The sequence below is a fragment of the Thunnus thynnus genome, chromosome 11 (assembly GCF_963924715.1).
Source record: "Thunnus thynnus chromosome 11, fThuThy2.1, whole genome shotgun sequence".
Classification (NCBI taxonomy): Eukaryota; Metazoa; Chordata; class Actinopteri; order Scombriformes; family Scombridae; genus Thunnus; species Thunnus thynnus.
The window spans coordinates 10,868,483-10,889,055 of NC_089527.1; the positions used below are offsets into that span (position 1 = coordinate 10,868,483).

General features: G+C 40.3%; 1 protein-coding gene across 7 annotated transcripts in view; it reads right to left on the bottom strand.

Moving 5' to 3' along the window:
- Nucleotides 1-20,573, bottom strand: part of pard3bb (par-3 family cell polarity regulator beta b) — a 227,837-nt gene that overhangs the window by 105,719 nt on the left and 101,545 nt on the right. For 6 of the 7 annotated variants that reach the window (XM_067603150.1, XM_067603151.1, XM_067603154.1 and 3 more), the window contains 6 exons: nt 20,123-20,314; nt 19,473-19,631; nt 15,080-15,233; nt 8,659-8,764; nt 8,192-8,307; nt 5,306-5,350 (listed from right to left, as the gene is read on the bottom strand). In XM_067603150.1, coding sequence (XP_067459251.1) covers nt 5,306-5,350; nt 8,192-8,307; nt 8,659-8,764; nt 15,080-15,233; nt 19,473-19,631; nt 20,123-20,314 — 772 coding nt within the window. The remainder of the gene's footprint in view (nt 1-5,305; nt 5,351-8,191; nt 8,308-8,658; nt 8,765-15,079; nt 15,234-19,472; nt 19,632-20,122; nt 20,315-20,573) is intronic. The other variant, XM_067603155.1, reaches the window with a different exon arrangement.

A 20,573-nucleotide genomic window follows, 5' to 3' on the forward strand; every position in this document is an offset into this window, starting at 1 on the left:
ATGGCTGTACCGGCGAAGGAACGACAGCGCTGACCATCTACTGATTACTGCTCACCTTTATTGGCTTACTGGGGGAGATGGAGAGGGGTCAAAGGGCATTCAATATACAGAGAGGCAGCCAAGAGTACACACAAAGACAAGGAAAGGTCAGTGTGTGCGAAATACAGAGGAGAGAGGCGGATACCTTGTAAAGAAAACACATAGACAAGCAAAAGGTATTCAGATTCAAGCACAAACGCGCACAAAAGGGAGGTATAATGGTAAAACGATGAAAAAACAGGGATTGCTTAGTTCAGTTGTTTGAATTCTCTGTCTAAGAACGGTTGTCAAGAGCTAATGTGTGGTGGCGTTGTCGAGTGGCGTTCACTCACACACACACACACACACACACACATATATGCACGCACCCACGCAGACACACACACACGACGCAGACGTACTGCTCTCCCTGTGACAAATCAATCCATCAATCCACATCATCCTAACAAGGTGGCTTTCAGGTTAAATCCACAGCAAAGTCTGCAAGAGCCAGAGAGACCGGGAAACAATGGAAAACTGAAAAAAAAAAAAAAAAAAAACCTAGAAAAAAAAAGAGGAGAGAGAAAGATGAAGAGAAAGAAAGAAGGAAACAATCATAAGAGTGGGGGAGGCAGAGAGGGATATACAGAGATGTGGCTCTCTAAAGACGCAGTTTTGGCAGAGTCTTGTCAGTGTGTGACTGTCATCAAAGTCAAAGTTCCACTAGGGAGAGATTCAAACAATGGACTGCACCAGTCTCCCTCAGCATCATACACACACACACACACACACAAAAACATATTTTCAGAGAGATGTTGTTTGGTCTAAGCTCCCCTGCCTGTTTGTCAGCCTGTAAGCCTGAATGGCGTTGGCAAGAAAGAGAATGAGTGAGGGCAAGTAAGAGCGAGAGAGAGAGAGAGAGAGAGAGAGAGAGAGAGAGAGAGCACTAGTGGTGGGTGGAGGAACAAAAAAAATTAGCAAAAAAGAAGACATTAAAACAGAAAGTTACGACAAAAGCAGACAAGCATTTTGGCTACAGTATTTACATTATACCAGCGTGCTGCGTGGAAAACTTAGGCATGTCAGTGTTTGTGAATGAGAGTGTCGCCACAAGTATGGGTCTCCTCGGAATAATTTATCATTTAGCCAGTTTTCAAATCTTAACAAACGTCTGTGTAAGGACTGCGGTTAAGAGTTTCATTCTTTCTGTCTGTCAAACACTCTTGCACTCATTTAAAACACTTGTTTATTGCATACATAAAGAGATTTTTTTTTTTGCACAAGGGTGCATATGCTCACTAGACATAAACACACGCAGATCGCCGCTTTCTCCTTCTCCATGACAAGCTTTTAATCATTCCTGTGGATATGCACTGCTCACCATTTATTTTCACAAGGAAACATCTCTCATATACTGATTCTGGGAGACACAGAGGCTCTGGGCTGTCCCCATCACCAAAGGAAAACACGGTGAAAGAAACACAGCTGCAACCGTTTGTTTTATTTCCCGTCAGCAATTTTCATTTCAGTGCATGAGAGTGAGTGTTTGACTGTACTGTCCTATTTAAAGTGGCTTGAGGAAAGAATCGGGCTACACTGGAGAAAGATATGGACTGATATATTCTGTTTTTTTTGTCTTTCTTTTCTTCACTGTAACACTCTTTATGTGAGCTACATATTATAGCTCACATATATCTATATATTATGACAGTGTCTTGAGTCATTTCTAAGTGGAATTGCCCTCAGTGTTTCCCCTATACTCATTCTGCAGCAGCGTACTGCCACCGCAAAATTATGAGCACCGCTGCTGAAAATTTCACATGATCATGAATATCAATAGGCTACTAATGATTTTCACTCGCACACTGTGCAAGCACAATAGCACCCTAGTTACTGTGGAATTGTTTTGAGTTATTCTGCCTTTCCTCATTCTTCATCTACGTGAAAGGTACTGTTATAAAAGTAGTGTAGCTCCTTTAAGGAATAGGGCGGCGCATAATGTGTGTGCATGTGTGCGAGTGGAGAGTGCGAGCGACAGAAAAGTGGCGGTAAATGCGAGTCGGGTAGAGGAAAAGGTTAGCGGTAAGTTGTCAATCTGGCGGTAAATGCACAGTGCAGGCTACACCGTGTCATTTAATAAACGCTGCAGCTTCTCAAGACCGAGAAAAGCCTCGTTTGTTGTTTCCCCAACTGCTGGAAAAGTGAAGGGGGTCAGCCTTGAAGTTAGCGACAATGGGTTAGTCTAACCTGACAAGGCTCACTTAAAGTGGACCGACCATTAAGGTGGACCGGCTCTTGTCATTTCAGTGTCAATCTCAGCCGCTCCTAAACAGAGCACAGAGAAATGTCTGGCTGCTGAGTCTCTTTCAAGTTTTTCTCTGCTACCGCCACCCCCCCACCCCACCCCACCACTCTCACCCTCACCCTCACCCCACCGCAGCACCACCCCTAAGCAGTCAACCTAAGGGAAACACATGTTTTCTCTTCCACAGCTGATTTGATTAATTATTGGAATGATTGTAGCCCCTATTTCTCTGTGCCACCACAGAAACGTCAGGCATGTCTGACCACAAAGACGCATACACACACACACACAGAGCTTGTGGTGTATTGCCAACAATTCTTTCTGTGCGTCCTGTGTTGAATTCGAGACTTTTCTGTGCAGCGGTTATTTAGAAATTTTCGTAATTTACACAATTTGCTAAACTGCAGCCCCCGCACACTGAAAAAAAAAAAACATTTAGTCACAAGAACACTCAGACTCATACGCACCCTTTCACTTTCAGGGAAAGTCTCCACACACATGCATACATACACACTTTGTAATATGGTCTCCCATTTCCGTCACTTTGCATCTCAGATTCAGCTAAATTACAATATAATATGAAATCTTCCAAGGCTCACATTTTCCACAGGATGATGGAGACTTTCCATTACCATAATATTACCATAAGTTTCGTGTGTGTGTGTGTGTGAGAGAGAGAGAGAGAGAGAGAGAGAGAGAGAGAGAGAGAGTGTACTTGTGGTGTAGTTTCTCAGTGGTTTCTTGGGGTGTGGAGGGAAAGACCATTGCTGGAAGTGAAAACAGTATTCCCAGAACTGACTGTTTCTAAACTCCCTCACTTCCCAGGACCCCACCCCCTCACTGCCCCCTCTTTAACCAAAGTCCGCGCAGCTGTCTGAAGTCCTGGCACAGGGCTGTTGGAAGCATATCAATTATAAAAAATAAAAAAAAATACATCACAGCAAAAGGAAAGTGGGTTTGGAAAAAAAGTGTCATGCTTGCCAGGCACACACTCACTTTAACAGCTCTCTTAGTGACATTATAAAACAGGAGACATGCTGACAATCAACAGGTATGGGGAATGTGTAAATAGGCTTGAGTTAAAAAAAAAAAAAAAAAGTCTTGAAATGAACCAGGGGAATAAAATAAAGCTGCATTCCCACGTTCAGCAATTGGGAAACTACTATATTTGGGATTGGTGATGAAAAATAATCAACTTTTACTTGACAACTTTAAGTTTAGTTGCCTCATAACTTCACCCCGAATTACAAGCCATATTTCCTTGTTGTATTTCATTCACCCTATGGAGAAAGCGCTCCAGGTAGTAAAATACAAAGTAAAGACATTGGCAATGAGACTGATTCCCCTTCTACACGGCAATTCATATTTATTCAAGGTCTTTCCATTTTACAGTTTTCTGACAGTGAACAGGACCACGTAAATGTCGACATAGTTAATAAAAGTTAAGCAGAAAAAATAAACAGATGTTCAGATTACATGTGCTGGCAACAAAAAAGTTAGGGCTGTGTTTTGTAATATACTGTCTGTAATGTAGAGTCGATGACACTAGAGAGATGTCTATTGTCTGTGTATTTTTTTTTCCACACAGCCTTACCTCTTTATGTTTACCATTTTGATCCCTCTGAGGTAATCCTCTTGTCCTGTACGAGATGTTCCCTTGCCTGCCTTTTTACATCACCACATCTTGTCCAGAACACATTTAACCACTGTCCCGAGTTCTGGCTCATTGAGCATGCTTTCTAGACTACAGTTACACTTAAGCTCCAAACCCAAAATAAGAAACGGAAGACTAAAACGGAAAAAAAAAAACATTTTTTTCCTCCCATCTTTTGAGCTGTAAGAAGTATTTTTTTTATTGTTTTATTAGGAGTTCAATCTAGTAAAATACATGTTAAAACTCTGCCTTGCATTCTTCACATATCTTGTCCTTCATGCACCTCATGCCTTCTTGCTTTCTCTCTTTCAAACGGTTATGCACCTCGTACATAAAAGTCAATACCGCCGTGTATAAAAACTGAGACACAGAAGAATGTGGAGGAAAAAAAAAAGGCTGGACTGATTGGCGAGCATAAAGTGGCATACAGCGAGACAGACCTGCATAGAGTGGAATGCAGTTGAGTGCTCTTACATTCAAGTAGCCACGAATGAAACTTCAAGGCAAAAAGAGAAAAAGAAAAGTTTGACATCAAACTTTTAAAAAAAGAAGTGTGTGCAGCCCACTAAGGTGAGAGGTTCTGAAGCATCCGCCATCTCTTCTCCTCTCTCTCTCTATCTTACCCCTTAGGAACTAGGTTGTCTACGTGTATCTTTAAGAAGTGGCCATAGTATTGCCCTTCTCTTCTCTCTCCAGTTCCTCGTCCAAAGCTCCCTTTCATCTGCACTTCGGCTAAATTAAGGAGGTATTTCTAGAGGGAAGCTGAGAGGAGCCGAGGGTATACTAGGAGACAGAAGAACCGGGGATGCGGGAGGAAAAGTGGAGTGGCATACATAAAACTGGAGAGGGGGAAGAAAAAAAAAAAGAGGGACGCTGGTATATAGGGGCTTCAAACACTCTGCAAAGTAATGATAGAGACAGAAGAAGCTGGTTTGATTGCTCACAGAACAAAAAAAAAAAAGAGATTTTAAATTGGAAGAGAAGATAGAGAACTTTTTGTATCTTGTAATGTGGTGGAGTATATATACATATATGCATACATAGTGTATATTGTTTTTCTTTTTTCATTCATTCTGAGTAGAAATTGAGTCCACATATGTTCACAAACACACACATGAAATGCAACAATGCACTTGAGGAAACTTGGCTGTGTGCTGATCTTTCTTTTATTTTCAGGTATCAGGTGCAACTTTTTTTGTTTTGGTTCTGTTTGTTTTTTGATTTGAGTGATTTGTGTGTGCGTGCGTGCGTCTAATTGTGCTCCTGAGTGTGTGTGTGTATGACTGATTATGAGATTATATGCAGGTGTAGGCTGTAAGTGTTTTCACCTGCGGTGTTTCCGACCAGGGATCCTACGTTGCTCTCGTCTGCCACTGAAACAAAAGAAACATATGTAAATATGCATATATTAATGAACCACACACGCTCCCTTTCCTTTTGACTTCCACATTTTCCATTTCTTGTTGCCAAATGTGCAAAAGCCAAACTGCTGTCCATGTGTTCCTTATTCCTAAAAAAAAAAAAAAAAAAACCCAAATCCAGTTGTAATCTTTCTGCATTTCTCCTTCTCCTGGGCTTCTCATTTTCTCTCCATCATTCTCTAACACACTATAATTCTTTGTGTCTCTTTTTACATGATTGCAGTGCTAGCTGCTTTTTTTTTTCTCCTGTGATGTTAAGTTAGCCTCACTGCTACTGAAGTCATTTCCTTTCCTCTCTTCTCTCTCACTTCATTTGTCACTCACCCTCCCTTCTCTCTTTCAATCTCTCATCTTCTTTCTCTCTTTTCGCCTCTCAGTCAATGCTTTGCTCTCTGTCCCTTTCACCTTCTGCTCTTTACCCTCACCTCTCTCCTTCAGTGTTTTTATTTTTTCTTCGGTTACACTCGTCCCGTTTAGCGGCACCCCCCCCCCTCCTTCTCTGTCTCCTTTGTTCACCATTCTCTCCATCATTACTCCTTGTTAATCCTCCTTTCATTTTTACAAGTTTTTCTTTTGCTTTTTCTCCCTTCCTCCTAAAGCCACAGAGCAGCCCGATGCCAACAAGGAACACATTGACTAGTAGCACTTTGCCAGTACACACACATACACACTCAGACCACAGAAACCAAGCAGTAACATGGCTTCTCCCTACAAATACCTTTCTAATGAAAACCAAGCCTAAAGTGTAATTCTAGCTGTGTGTGTGTGTGTGTCTGACAGCATCTGTCTGCGGCAAATCAACACGACTGCCTCAGCAGCCCAGTAGTTTGTGGATCACGGTGTGCGTGTGTGTCTACTTCAGCAGATGTGTAGATGCCACGTGTGTGACACACACTCACACACACAGGCGTGTCATAAAGGAGGGAGTCTCACACAGATACCCACATGTAGACACACATACGCGTATACGGGATGTCACGTTGCATTTGAAAGAAAAAATCAAAAGTTTGAACTAATATAATTACTAACACGTTCATTCAGATTAATTCAAATGTAACCTGTGTAGCTTAATCCCAAACTGAGTTGTTGTTCTGTTCATATCCGCGGTGAACCAACCTCGAGACAAAGAGAGGGACGAACCCCCGACACAGGCGAAGGCAGAGACAGAGAGAGACAGACAGAGATGGAGACAGTGTGGGACTGACAGTAATAACCAGGGGAGGAAGTTCATAATCTGGAACTGATCTTAAATTATTCCTAAATTTTTAATTGGACTGGGGTGGAAAATGAAATCAGGGCAAATTAAATAAAAATGAAATTATGTAACTGACCCATGAATGAAATGCTGAGAATGCTCTCTCTCTCTCTCTCCCCCTTTTTTTTTTCCATTTTTTCATACACAAAACACTAACGGCCACCATTTACATAAAGTACTAATAAGCAAAATCTGATTTACATAAAGTTATGCAAAGGCAAAGTAAACTGACAAAGAAATATTTGCTAATTAATGCTCACGAGAGCGGACTATTTTGTGTTGATAGCAGAACTTCAGGAGGCTCGAGAGTCTCGTCGTGTTATTGATGTATGTTTGTTATCGCTACTACGACTGTCTTCCTGTTCTGTCAAAACACAGAAGATTAGAACCAAACCCCTTTTAACCAGAGAGCTTTACATGTGAAGGTCAGCCTCTTCACATCACCACAGAGCAGCCAGGCTTTCCGGATCTCTCTAAACAACGATTTGTCACAATGAACCAATATATCCTCCTAATCATAAGCTGATGTTGATGTTTTTTGGGCTGAACAGTTATCATACAAACTTAATTAGCTTTGTTTCCTCTTAGCTTCAGCTTTCTTTGCCTTGTTTGTGCTCTCCTGAGCTTTATAGAGACAGTGAGCAGGCGGGGAATAAGAACCCTTGAGGGATAATATCGATCCACAGAGATGGGAAATCCTCCCCTCTGAACTATTTCTGTATATAAAATACTTGTTATTACTGTTGCTTGATGGCGTTGAAAACACATCATGCCGTTCAAGCAAACATGAATCGACTCCAAATGTGTTTGTCAAGATCAAGCGCGTAAAAAAAAGGACAATGTACAGACACACACAGAACATACAGTCTGTTATTCATGTAGAAACGGATGCCTATGCTATTCAAATAGTTTCCTGCTCTTTTGTTTCATTTTCTCCCTCTCTCTCATACACACACACACACACACACATGCATCGAGAAATGGCAGAGGAGTCAGCTTGAGGAGGAGGACTGAGGGAAGTGACATTTGAAACAATAAGCTATTGTTGCGCCGCTGCATCCACTGTCATGTTACACAGATGTATGCACGAGCACGTACACGTATTTCCAAAGTTGACTTTTTGTAAAATATCAACTGAACCCTCGCGTCAGAACTCAGCGATCAGAGAGCAACAGGTGAACGAAGCGGGATCGCGGAGGTTGCGATTTGTTTGCGTACATAAAAGAGCGTAATGAAGCACGGTTAAAATCCTGCGACACATATTGAGACTCGTTTATCTTTTCTTTTTTTTCAGAAGGTAGAAGAATACATGCCGGTTAGAGGGAGAAAGAGAGGACATGTTTGAGTATCTGTAGGTGTGTGTGTGTGTGTGTGTTCAGTATGCAGTACGTGTCTGTATAGGTGTCAGTCTGCACGTGGCTCGGAGGGAACATGCCGTCGGTGTCACAGCCATGCATCAGCAGGAATATTTAAATCTCTGTGCAGATAAGATGCATGCAGCCACCATGCAGAGTAGATAAACAGAAAAATCTCCCCACCAGTGTGCTGCGGATTCGTACCCAGGTCCATGCTCTTGGAGGCTTTAACATGCTGGAACTGCCGCTGGTTCTGGTTCTGGGTAGGAGACTGGGGCTGAGCTGGGCCAGAGGTTTCCCTGGAAAAACATTATGAGACAAAATGACAACAGACACGTTTTAAAGCATTCAGATGAATTATTGTGGTATCTGTTCACACATTTGGTTTTCAGTTCCTGAGATCTGTTATATCTGTTACTTTTCTTCTTTAATTACAGCGTTGTTTATTTTATTTCCTTAATTTGTTTTGTGTGAAGATATATCTCATGCAGATAACGTGCAAATTGAACTGAAACTGGCTTACTGTAAAAGCAGAGCCAGTGTTGCACTTTGACAAACTACAAACAACGTGACATACTCGGTAGCACAAGACACACACAGACAAATGTATGCTTGCAAGTACATGCAGATTAACATGCACTAGCACACACCTTTCCTGTATGTAGGAGTATTGTGTAGAGCTTCTTAATTCCGTTTCATGTCCACACAGCTCCCCCTCCTCTTCCTCATCCATGTGGGAATAATTCCCATTAGTCGCTGAAAAGCCAAAAGAAACAAACAGAGTCGTGATAAGATGCAGCCAATCACAACGTTAAGGTTAAGATGAACAAACAAGCTGGAGCTGGTTTGAAGACCTGGTCAATGAGTGTTGGGAGGTTAGAGCGGTTCTGATCAATTTCAAACAGGAGGCCAGCAGCTTGACGGGATCGTGTGTTAAAATTGACGTAGAACAGAGATGTTTCTGTGGACGTTATGACTTTTTTCAGCCACGGGTGAAAGATTCTACTGGAACAGGCCTCAATTCAGTCTGACCACAGCTGACATTCAAAAAGCAAGAAAGATTAGATTTGTTTTTTTAGGAAGGGGGGTCAATTTATCCATTTACATACTACTCAGTTCAACTGGAAAATAAGCCACTTACAACAAGGATACATCTGAACAGTAGGTTAAATGGAAAGGTAGAGATAAACATAGAGAGACAGACAGATAGAAAGCAGTTGGATGATGAAAAAACACAAGAGAAACAGGAAGAGGATGAAAAGCACACAGCAAATGCTGCTCTACATCTGCAGAAGTCGCTGCAGATGTATTGTCGTGATATAGCTGCGTCTGCTTGATAAACGAGTTTATGTCAACTTGATGCGTGCGCACGATTTACTTAGTCATCACTTCTTCTTCTGAGTGCTTAGCTGCCACACGACACATGGCGGGATTATTGCACGATCGTCGCTGTGTCTCCTCTCCGTGCTCGCTTGTGCACATGTGTGACGGTGGAGCTCGAGAGGACAATAGGAGCGTCTGAAGATATCGCATCCTCTCATCTCTATCCCTCCCTCCCTTTTTCTCTATGTCTCTCTCTCTCTCTCTACACTAATCACCTGCTTTATTTTTCTTCTGCTCCCATTCTTGCAATCTGATATTTTGGCTGTCATTTATCTCTCCTTTCAGATCTCCCATAAATCATTTTATCTCCCACTCACTTTTCAGCCTCTTCTTTTTTTTCTCTAAACTTCCTCCCTCCTCCTCACTGCCAGCACCTTAATCAGCTGAACTGTCAAAAACACATTCTTCTTTCACCTTCTTTCTCACACTCACACACACACACACACACACACGCACACAAATCTGTTCTCACTGACTCCCACTCTTTGAAGTGAAAAAAGGCATTTGTTGTGTGGATGATAGATCAATAGCAGTTTGCTCCAATAGCAGATATATGAATCCTCTTCTTTTGCACTTTTTTTTTTTTCCTCCTTCCGTCTGTATTTGGCTACAACTTGTCTGTCTAATCATCTCTCTCTCTCTCTCTCTTTTACTCCCAATCTCCTCCATCCTTCCTCCACCACCCTTTCCTGTCTTAGGGGAAACCACCGTATCAAGAATCTTACACATAAATCATATGGGTCTATGAAAATCCCCTCCAGTTTAGAATAAATCTTCTAAAAAAAAGGAAGGGCCTGTATCATTTAAAGATGATTATGTTTTCTGGTCAGAGTGAAGTTTAATTTGCCTGAACAGTAATTTTATATCAACAACTCATGACAGAATGATGAATTGATGGTGACTTTCACTTTGATGGGGGCTCCAAAGAAATTATCTGTCCTTGTATGATGTAATTGTGATTTCAGATTGATAAATGTTGTATATACTGTAAAACACAATGTTTATTTAAGACATTTTAACCAATTTAAACACTTTAGGCCATGTAAATACCATAAAGGACAGCCTTTATGGAACTTGTACTTGAAAAAGAATGAATTGTCAAAATTGACGTAGCAGAGGCCGACATTATCTTGCTGGTTGATCCCTTTTATAGATGTGTTTCTAAGCAACATGACCGTGAGATGCTTGTGCACGTGTGGGGTAGAAAACAAATTAGAATGACAGAGTTTATGAGCAATGATGTTTGGTTTCCCATTTTACAAAGAATTGAGAAATTTACCTCCAAACAGCAATTTTACTGATTTCTAACAAGTTACTTTATTGCTAAAAAATGTTCATATATATATATATATAAGACCCAAAAAAAAGCTCCAAAAACACTGGATCCTCCACTTCCAACAATGCAACTCAATAGTGCTCTTCATTGAGGCGCCTTTAGACTGCGCAACAATAACGACTGTAAGTTTATTGTGTGTCACCAGACATGTCATCTGCTCACGTCATCCATCTGCACCACTCTGATGTTTTGAAAATGCAGCAAAGTCAACAAAGTTCTTCTTTGTTTCACCTCCATTGTTTTGGTTCTTGTGCACCACAAATGTGTTAAGAAGAACACATCCATGGTGGTCCCTACATATATGGTTTGTTTGTAGACGTGGATCGTAGCAGCAGTCTCATTGTGAGAGTATGGTCTTAAATTTCTGACACTGTCTCGCACCCCGTCAGTCGTCGGTGGACGTCTCACAGTGCAATCTAGGACCACCGTTGTGGTTTGACAACCAAAGGTTTTGGTTTCTCTCACAATGTCAACTTTCATCTCAGACAGCCCACAGTGGAACAGTGTAAAGGCACCTTTAGACAATACCTGCCTGGTAAACCCCTCCATGTCTTTCAAACTCCAGACCTCTAGTCAGGGTTTTCCCACCAGACAAAGGTGGCGAAGGCTGGAGAACATGTGTGGTGCAGCATACATGGTTTGTGCATGCACCTTAAGAGTGAAAAAATCAGGATTTGACAGACGAAAGTGTCCATACAGATTTAAATTTTATACCAAGATGTAACAAAAAGATGAAATATAAAGGTTGTGACAAACTAAAGTGTTTATTTTGTAGGCCTGGGACGATATGCTTATCTCCTGATTCAATACTATCACAATACTTGATTAGATTCAGAATCAATTCTCAATTCAAAACCAATTCTTGATTGAATGAATAGAAAAGGGGGCACTTTCAGTCTCTTGCTCCAGTATACTGTGTGCCAAACCACTGACCTGTGTCCTTAATCCACTGAAATACAATATGAAACAGAACTCACAGATAAGATAAATGGTCCGCAGCCTTTTTATATTTTTAAAAGTTACGTGCATTAATTAATTTGAATGCATCTTATAGTCTCCTGTCTGTATGAGAGTAACAAACTGAGGGGGAGCTGTGTTGTTATTAATGTCATGTCTCCAGCAGCGGAGAGCAGCCTCTCTGCTGCACCGGTAGCTCCGGGGAAAGACATGGCTGTCCAACACGCTGAGCAGGCACATGGTTTCTGAGGTGAAACAGACTTTCTTCACCTCAGAGTTGGTTCAGGTTGTATTAATGCTGCAGTGTGTGTTGGTCATTTTTCTGCTGGACTTCGCTGCTCCGCTCCGCTAACATTAGTCTCTGAGTTACGGCGTAGAAAGTTCACACTACAATCACATTGGTCTCACAAAGGTAATTATTGATTCATTAAATCAAAACATGCTTTCAACTGTTTCCTGTTTTGAAGATTAATTACAAGATAACTCTAGCACGCTGTTGACTGTCCGGGTGCTGCACTGCCCTCCAGTTCCGCCTTTTTTGTTCCGTCAACATCACGTGCCAGAATTTTCAACAAAGGTGGAGGCCAGTAATACAAAGGCGACCCGTCTTTGAGTTAGATAGGCAGGGAACACCCTGCTGCTAAATTAGTACTCACCAAACCCAAGCGGAAATAATCCTGTTGCCATCATGAGGGTTATTTTCACAAAGCTGACAACGGTCCTCCAGAGGACATTATATGATTGTTTTTACAGGCTAAGTAGTATCCGTTATGATGAGTTAACAGATATTTATGTGTCAAATCTGTGAAGCGCCGCTTTAGAGGAAATACAAAGACTGGTGGGTCGTTTGGGTGTACAAAACAAAACCAATTTTAATATTCTTCGATTACAAAAATTGGGAATATTGCATAATATTTGAAGCTAAGCTAAAACTGTATTTTATTTTAGTTCATCCCATCAGCGTGATTAACTCTCCAGAGAGTGAGAGAAAATACAAAGAGACAAGAAAAGGAAAAAGTGAGAAAGAGGAAGGTAGCGGACAGAATGAGATGCAGCGATGGATTTGAGATAAAGAGAAAGAGCTATAAAATGCAAAAAAATAACACATCTGCATAAATACATATGTAGGGACTCATTAAACTCAATTTATTCTTCTGCAAATGCAAACATCAGTGCGAGAAAAATCTTCATTTTAATTTGGACTTCAATACCACATAAGATGGATTCAGCATGTGAAATAGTTCATTAGGAGGAGTGAAATAGTGTCAAGTGCACAAGTGTACACACACACACACAAACAGAGCCTGAGAAATGTGCTACATAGTATGTGGACACACACACACACGGATAACACTAGAGCGTGCATGTAAATGACACCACAGCCGAGGTGAATTTGAACAGCGACGTGTGTTCAAGGTCAGAGCTGTTTATCAGATGCAGTGTAAACACACAAAAAAACAACACTGTTTGATACTGGCCACCAATCCCATCCCTGAACCAACACACACACACACACACACACACACACACACACACACACACACACACACACACACACACACACACACACACACACACACACACACACACAGCAGCCATCGACTCAGTTCTAAACAAGCAGAGATATCATTCTGAAACAAACATACACAAATACACACTTTTTTTTAACAAACAGGCACACATGCACTAATGGTAACACAAGCATGTACACGTATACAGTCAGGCGAGCATGCTCAGTCACGCACACACACACACACACACGCACACACACAAGCACATAAAGATAAATAGGAGTGGGAGTGGATAGAGTTAGTGAGAAAGAGCGATATGAAACACACGGCACTAAAATAACTCTTTATAACAGGCTGAACCCTGCAATAACAAACAAACAGCAGAACCTTGAGAAAAATAAAAAAACGTGGAGAGAGAGAGAGAGAGAGAGAGAGAGAGAGAGAGAGAGAGAGAATGAAAGGGAAAATAGGGCCAAAATAGTCTCTAATTAAAGTTGCACTGTGAATGACAATATCTGTTTTGTTTGTGTTTATTTTTAGTTTGTTTAATCTTGAAGACATAGTTTATTTTTCATCATTATTAAACTTATTTAGTGTTTTACTGAGCTTATGGCAAATGATGTGCCCACCTTTGATGCTTGCTTCAACGGCAAAAAATAAAAAATAAAACAGAAAAACAAAATAAATCAGGAGTTGAACGGGGTCGGAATTAACCAGAACGCTGTTCCAGGAGGCAACATGAGAAATAAACAGTGTTGGAAATTGGTTTTATTAGAGAAAAATGTCTGTGTTGCCAGTGTGTGTGGTCAGTATAAATATGTATCAGAAATTAGTGGGGAGCAATTTCATAAAAAAAACATGCAGGGATCCCCCTAACAAATTCCGGCCATTCTTATCACTGATTAAAATGGGAAAAGAGCTGAAAGTAGTTGTAAAAAGCGTTTGGGAATACGTCTTTGTTAAGTGCAAACAGTCAAAATGATCAAATCAGCATTTGTTTGAGTGTTGTTGTGTCAAAATAAATGCTTAAAAATGCTTCCTTTAACTGAGAATTTGATTTAAAAAAATAATGTACAATGTAGATTATCATGGCATATATCATGGCACTTTAAAAACACAGGAGGCTGTACTTATTATAATATTATTATATAATATTAATATAACAGTGGAAAATGTTTGCTATGTTGGTTTGAACATATAATTTCCCAGCAGTACCGTTTCCTCAGTTAGCCCTTGTATTTAGTTCAAAATACTAATAAAAGATTACAATGTTTATTTTTTTTAATTATAACTTGGTTTGAGGAATATAAACATGTTTTTTTCAGAACCCGATTAAATTTAACAAGATATGCCAAACTTCTCAATGCATGAGAGTTCATTATTATTATTATCTTAACAAAAAGCCGATATGCAATAACTTTGTCTTATTAAATATAAATAAGCTACATTTCCTGGTGTCCTAATTTAGATCTGGAATATGCAAGCAAACACTGATTAAACAAGCCTAAGAGTTTGACCGGGGATTCTACGCCAACCGTTTGATACTTGAGAAGCAGTTCTCAAATAGGAATTTAATTGTAAATGCTTTAAAAGTCTTTCAAAAAGAGCCTGCAGGTCTAGAAGAAATTCTTATTTTTCCACTGCAAGTTTTCACATTGTGTCAAAGGTTTTTTTGGTGTATTTGCATGAACTGTCCACTGCTATGCTCCATACTGTTATATCTGATATACCCAAAGACAAGATAAAGAGAGAAGAAGCAAGAACTGTTTTTTTTCCAGGATTCAAAATCAATAATGCAATGAAATAAATAAAATCAGAATAGAGCTATATGTAAATATCCGTTAGCTTGCTGACGAACAGCTGAAGTGAAAAACCTCCGCTCACCGTTAGATGCATAAAGATTGTTGTTCACCATGGGAGGGTGAACGGGGCCGTTGGTCTGACTGACCAATCCTGTCAGGCCGTTCACCGGGCTCATCAGTCCAGGAAGGCTAGAGGAGCTGTCAAATGAGCGGTTGGGTGACACTCCGTGTTGTTCCTGCAAAATGAAGGTAACAAAAATACACAATTCATACAGACAGATCACAAAATAAAGACTATCGAATAGTTTCCTTTTTATACTTTTTTAAAGGGGATATATCATGCTTTTTTCACATTTTCTGATTTTATGTAATTTATATATTGTTATGATGCCAGATGTCTGTGGTAAACATGGTTAAAGTTCCAAAACTTGAGTGATTATATGTAAAAATGCTCCCTAAATGCTCCGTTTATAAAGTTACCTCTACTTCCTCCTCAAACTAACATCAGATTGTTCACGCATGCCCACAAACAGCCGTACGTTACATAGCCTCTGTTGCTACGGTTGTTTGCATTGTCCACTCGCATTTTTCAGATCGAATTTTCTCTCAGACATGTAAAGATGTATTTGGTTCAGTTTCCAGAAGCTACCCAATCAGAACAGAGCAGGCTCATCGGGTGGGAGGGCCTTAAAGAGACAGGAGCTAAAACTGCCTGTTTCAGACGGAGGCTGAACTGAGGGTCTGAATAAAGAGCTGGTATAAGATAAATAAGGAGTTATTTTTGAACCATGCAAAGATATTCCAGTAGAGTAAGAAAGATAGAATAAAAATATAGACCTGGAAATGTGCATAATATGTCCCCTTTAAGCAAACAAAAACAACTAACTAGCTAACTAAAATAATGAAATGAACTCTAAATGAATCATGAAATAAATCATAAATAACAACATAATACATGAATAAGGTACAAATGTTTGGTATGCGGACTGCGTTTAAATGGAGTGATGACCAGAGGAGTGAGTTAGGGCTTTGTAGTTGTCTATTCAAACACAATTAGATGTCAAGGAGATTGAATAAAAAGAGAGTGAAAGGATGGTGGAGGATCAAGGTAAAAGACCTGTTTCCCATGACCCGTGGGTTGTAACTGTCTTTAACACCGCTACACTCGTCTGTGTCTGTATGTGTGGGGGGCAATGACAGTCTTACTGACACTAATCCTCAGGGAGGGTTGGCCCTCTAACAATCAAACAAAGCAGGGATTTCAGTCTTGATGTGTGTCTTTTTATGTGTATTATTTCTTTAGGAATTTAATTTGCATGTATTTGTCATTTGTGAGCGTACTGTAAGTAGAGAATATTCTAACCCTTACCCATTAACATGTATGCATATGTATGCAATTTAGACTGTGTGGTGCAGTGTGTTTGGGTGTTTTTCTGTGTATCTGCGCTGCATAAGCCCTCCACTCAAACAGCAAAAAAAAAAAAAAACATATGTGTAATAAATCTGCTTTGTCATCTTCCTCTTGACCCCCCATGAACACCAGCACCTGCCCCACTCACAGCATCTCCACCGATTCCCACCCAGGAGACACCACTCTTCACCAGTCCCCCCCCTCCCCTTCCTGGCTCTCTCCCAGCACGCATCCCATTAGCCGGTGTCATAGTGCAATCACTTTATTCTGTAAAAACAAATGGTTCTCACTCTCCAGACACCGAAGAAGTGATTGTTGAGGTATAAAAACAATTTTGCTTTACAAAAACCTGTTTTTATGTTCAGTTCTTTTATACTGAACTCAAAAACCTAAACATGGACTGAGATGCAAATTAGATTCAGCTTGACACATCATACATTACATTTATTATATTTTTCCTGTGTTGACCTGGATAAACAAACAAATACATTATGGCTGCTGGATCCATAAATGTTCCTTCATTTCAAAAATGTCTTTTAAACGATATCCTCAGTATTACAGAACACAGAAACTCAGGAGTATCCCAGATAATGTAACAGTCCTTTAGGTTTAAATTGTGCTCTCAGCTCTCATAACTCATTTGCTCCACTTGAAAGCAGTTTGTGGTTCTTGTCAAGGTGTTGGCATGCTAAAGAAGGTCAGGCTAGAGTAGTTCCTCCACAAAAGAGTGCTATTCCTAAACACTTAATATTAGTAAGGAAAGGTACTGGGTGCTATGAAGTCCTAACCCTATCATACTACAAAGCAGGGTACTTCATCGAAGTTCCCTTATGCCTAATATTGACAGTTATACAGAAACATGAAAAAATTCAGATATTGTGATGTTAAGGAAACAGCATCAGATTATCGATATGGAACTTGTATAGAGCCATTGTTATTTAGCATGATGATGTTTGAATAGTTACTAAGTGAGAAGGACCAGCTGGATAAACTGTGAGATTAGAGAGAGCTGGCTGAAGATGAATACAGTAAGAAGAACTGAGTGTAAAAGAAAGAGTAAAAGGGCACATACAGGAAAAAAAAAACATCAGAAGAGGAAAAAAATAGAACGGTCTACTTCTGTAATGTTAAAAGCATCAATACTGAAGCCTAAAAAAGGCTTTTAAGGTATAGTCTCTTATCTATCTGCCTTTATCTTCCTCTCTTTTTATCCATTCTTTTCCACTCTTCAAGACAAAGAGGGAAAACATGGATGCAACTCTTTGATGTTGCTAACAGCTTCCACCATCAAGCTATTGGCAGGGGGATGCCCTAAGCCCTGCGAGCCCAAGCACACAACTACATGCACGCATGCACTCAGTTGCCAGTTTATTAGGAAAATAAATCCTACCTTTGAGTTTTGTTGAAATAGTTTTAGAAAGGTGGGTTTTTTACAACTATAGTGTGTATTACATTGTGCCGAGAGGTGTTTCTAATATTTTCTACACCTCATTTATATCAACGACTCTAAATTCCCATTAATACTAAAACCTTTGTCCTCTGTGTGGTCTCTCTTTGCGTTCATCTATTTATTTGTCTGTGTGCTTGTTGTGTTTGTGTGTGTGTGAGCATATCATCCAGGGTGTATATGTAGTGGGTTTTTTTCCCCCCACTACCGGCAGGCCATGGCAAAAAGCCATTTACACTTGTGTGTACAAGGGATTGTACAAACATTCTGCAGAGCCACGTAAAAAGGCATCAGCTGAAAAGCAGCCCGAGATGAAAAGCATCTTTTTACTCATAAAGAAAAGAGATACAGCTGAGTGAAGAACACACACAAAACAAGCACACTGACACAAACACACAAAAAAAAAACTGAAGTGCAAATGCTCTTTTTGCTGCTGCCGCCGGTAAGAGCAGAGAAGAGAGCAGGGAGACTAGTGTCAAGTATGCGAAAGAATGGGTGGAAGGGCTAAAAAGTCATCATGTGTAGAAAGAGGCAGAGTCAATAGACTGCAGGGAGAAAAAAAAAAAAAAAGATGCTGTAGTCATTGAGAGCCAAGAGAGGGGATAGGAGATACTGAGTGAAGATAAAAAGAAGCACGCATGTTTGTTTTCTTCTTAGTCAAGTGACAGAGGCATGTTTGCATTCTCACAGTAGGTGTCCCAACCTAGATTCTGCCTTTCAAAAGGTAATAAAAACATACTTAATTCAGTATGTGTTTCACATTTATTCATCCATTAAAACATAAACATGCTCCTTATGTTCATCAGCAATAGCCTTCGTGTGGCTATTACACACATTCAGACCAGCAAGTGTGATTATGGTGAATATTAAAACCTAAAATAAACATTTTTTTCCCCCCCATATTCCACTTAATCTCAGATAGTGAATTTCAGTCCACAAATTTAAAGATCACCTCTAGACATGTCTTAGGACGTAAAAAAAATACTCTGCTTGGAACAATGAATTGTGTCTGACACTTTTTCCACAAAAATGTTTGTTAAAAATACTTAAAATGATAACTCCTTCTCCCTCATTGTATCTTGAATCTATGGGTAGTTTGACTGCTGGACACAAGATTCCTCTTGTTTCATTGAAAAGTCTATTTTTAGTGCATGTGCAGTGATGGCTTCAGGCTTCACTTGTGTAAGTTTTTTTTTTTTTTTACTGGCCCTCAATTGGCTCCGAAGATGATTTGTAATGTCACAAATCACGCTCATATGTGCGCCCCTTCACCTCAAGATTTTGGGTGAGCACAGTGAAACTCTACCCTTTCAGCAGATGAATGTGAAAACAGCCTTCTAGTGTTAAACTCTGTACATACATCATTCTGCACAGTGAAGCTCAAACATCCAGGTCAGGGATCAAAATACGAGAAAAACACAATTTTGACTGGAGGGAGAATTTAAAGTAAACATGATGCTCATTTTCTTGGAACTGTTGCCTTGGAAAATTATCTGCTGTTGAGAAAGTGTGATCTTGTGTTCCACTGTACTTTGTTTGTTGCCCTTTTTCACCTAAAACTCAAATGAATTGATGCTCTAAATGTGTGGGTTACTCTGTGTGTGTGTGTGTGTGTACCTTCAGAGCCCTCAGGACCACAAGCTGGATTGTCCCTCTTACATTTCCCTCATGTGACATAGAGTGGCGCAGTGTCTCCATGGCCACATGATTGGAGCGTCCTAGCAGCGACTCTCCGTTAACTGCTACCAGCTGGTCATTGATACACAGACGCCCGTCCTATAAGACACGCACATCAGCTTGATTGAAACATTCTGTGCACTGCACTGGATTTCAGACATATGTATGTTTTTACAAGATCATTGTTAGCTCAAAAATCATGCAACCTTATTTGCATGTATGTATTTGTGTGTCCTTAATTGATTAGCTTGATGTCAAAGTGCCTCATTCATTTTACCTTATGCTGTGTTTTCATTCAGCTGTCTCTTAATAAATGGCAGGAAAAATCTGACTGAACCACTTTGGTGATGTTTATAATGGGACACACACACACGTGGCTTTCACTGAACATCTCTTTTATCAAACCAAGATAAATTCGGGGCACCCTGGTGGTCTAATGGTTAAGGCGCATACCATATAACTGCAACATCCACGGCCAGGGGACCCCTGCTGCATTTCCCTTTCCCTTATCAGCTAACAATTTTAAGAAATGTGCACTGTTTTTCTGTATATTTTTGCTCATCTGCGTACATATGAGAATATTATGTCACCTTGTATGCAGCCCCTCCGTGTATAATGGATTTGATAAAGATTCCCAGATCCTCTCCCGTCTCCCTGGACTTGTTTCCTTTGAGGCTGATGCCCAGCCCTGCCGAGCCGGTGTCATTGAGAGGCACCTCAAACATGAGCTGCTCCTTCCCATTCTCCGAAATAAAGCCTGGCCCACGGGACACCTCGTCCTTCTGAGAGTGAGAGTAATGGAGGTAGAAGAGGAGAGACATCAAATGAGGAAGGGAGAAGGGTGGAAACAGGGTGAGGATGAGGAGACAGAGGTCAGCTCATTGGGTTTGAATTGTCTCCAAAAGCTAAAACTAAAAGCTTTTCCATTTGAGAGAAACCATCACAAGGAGCTTTTCAGCTAAAATTCTCTATGAGTGAAAAATTGCAGCCAGTCTATTTTCGAAGAAAAGAAGAAAAAAAAAAAAAAAAGGAAAATGAAAA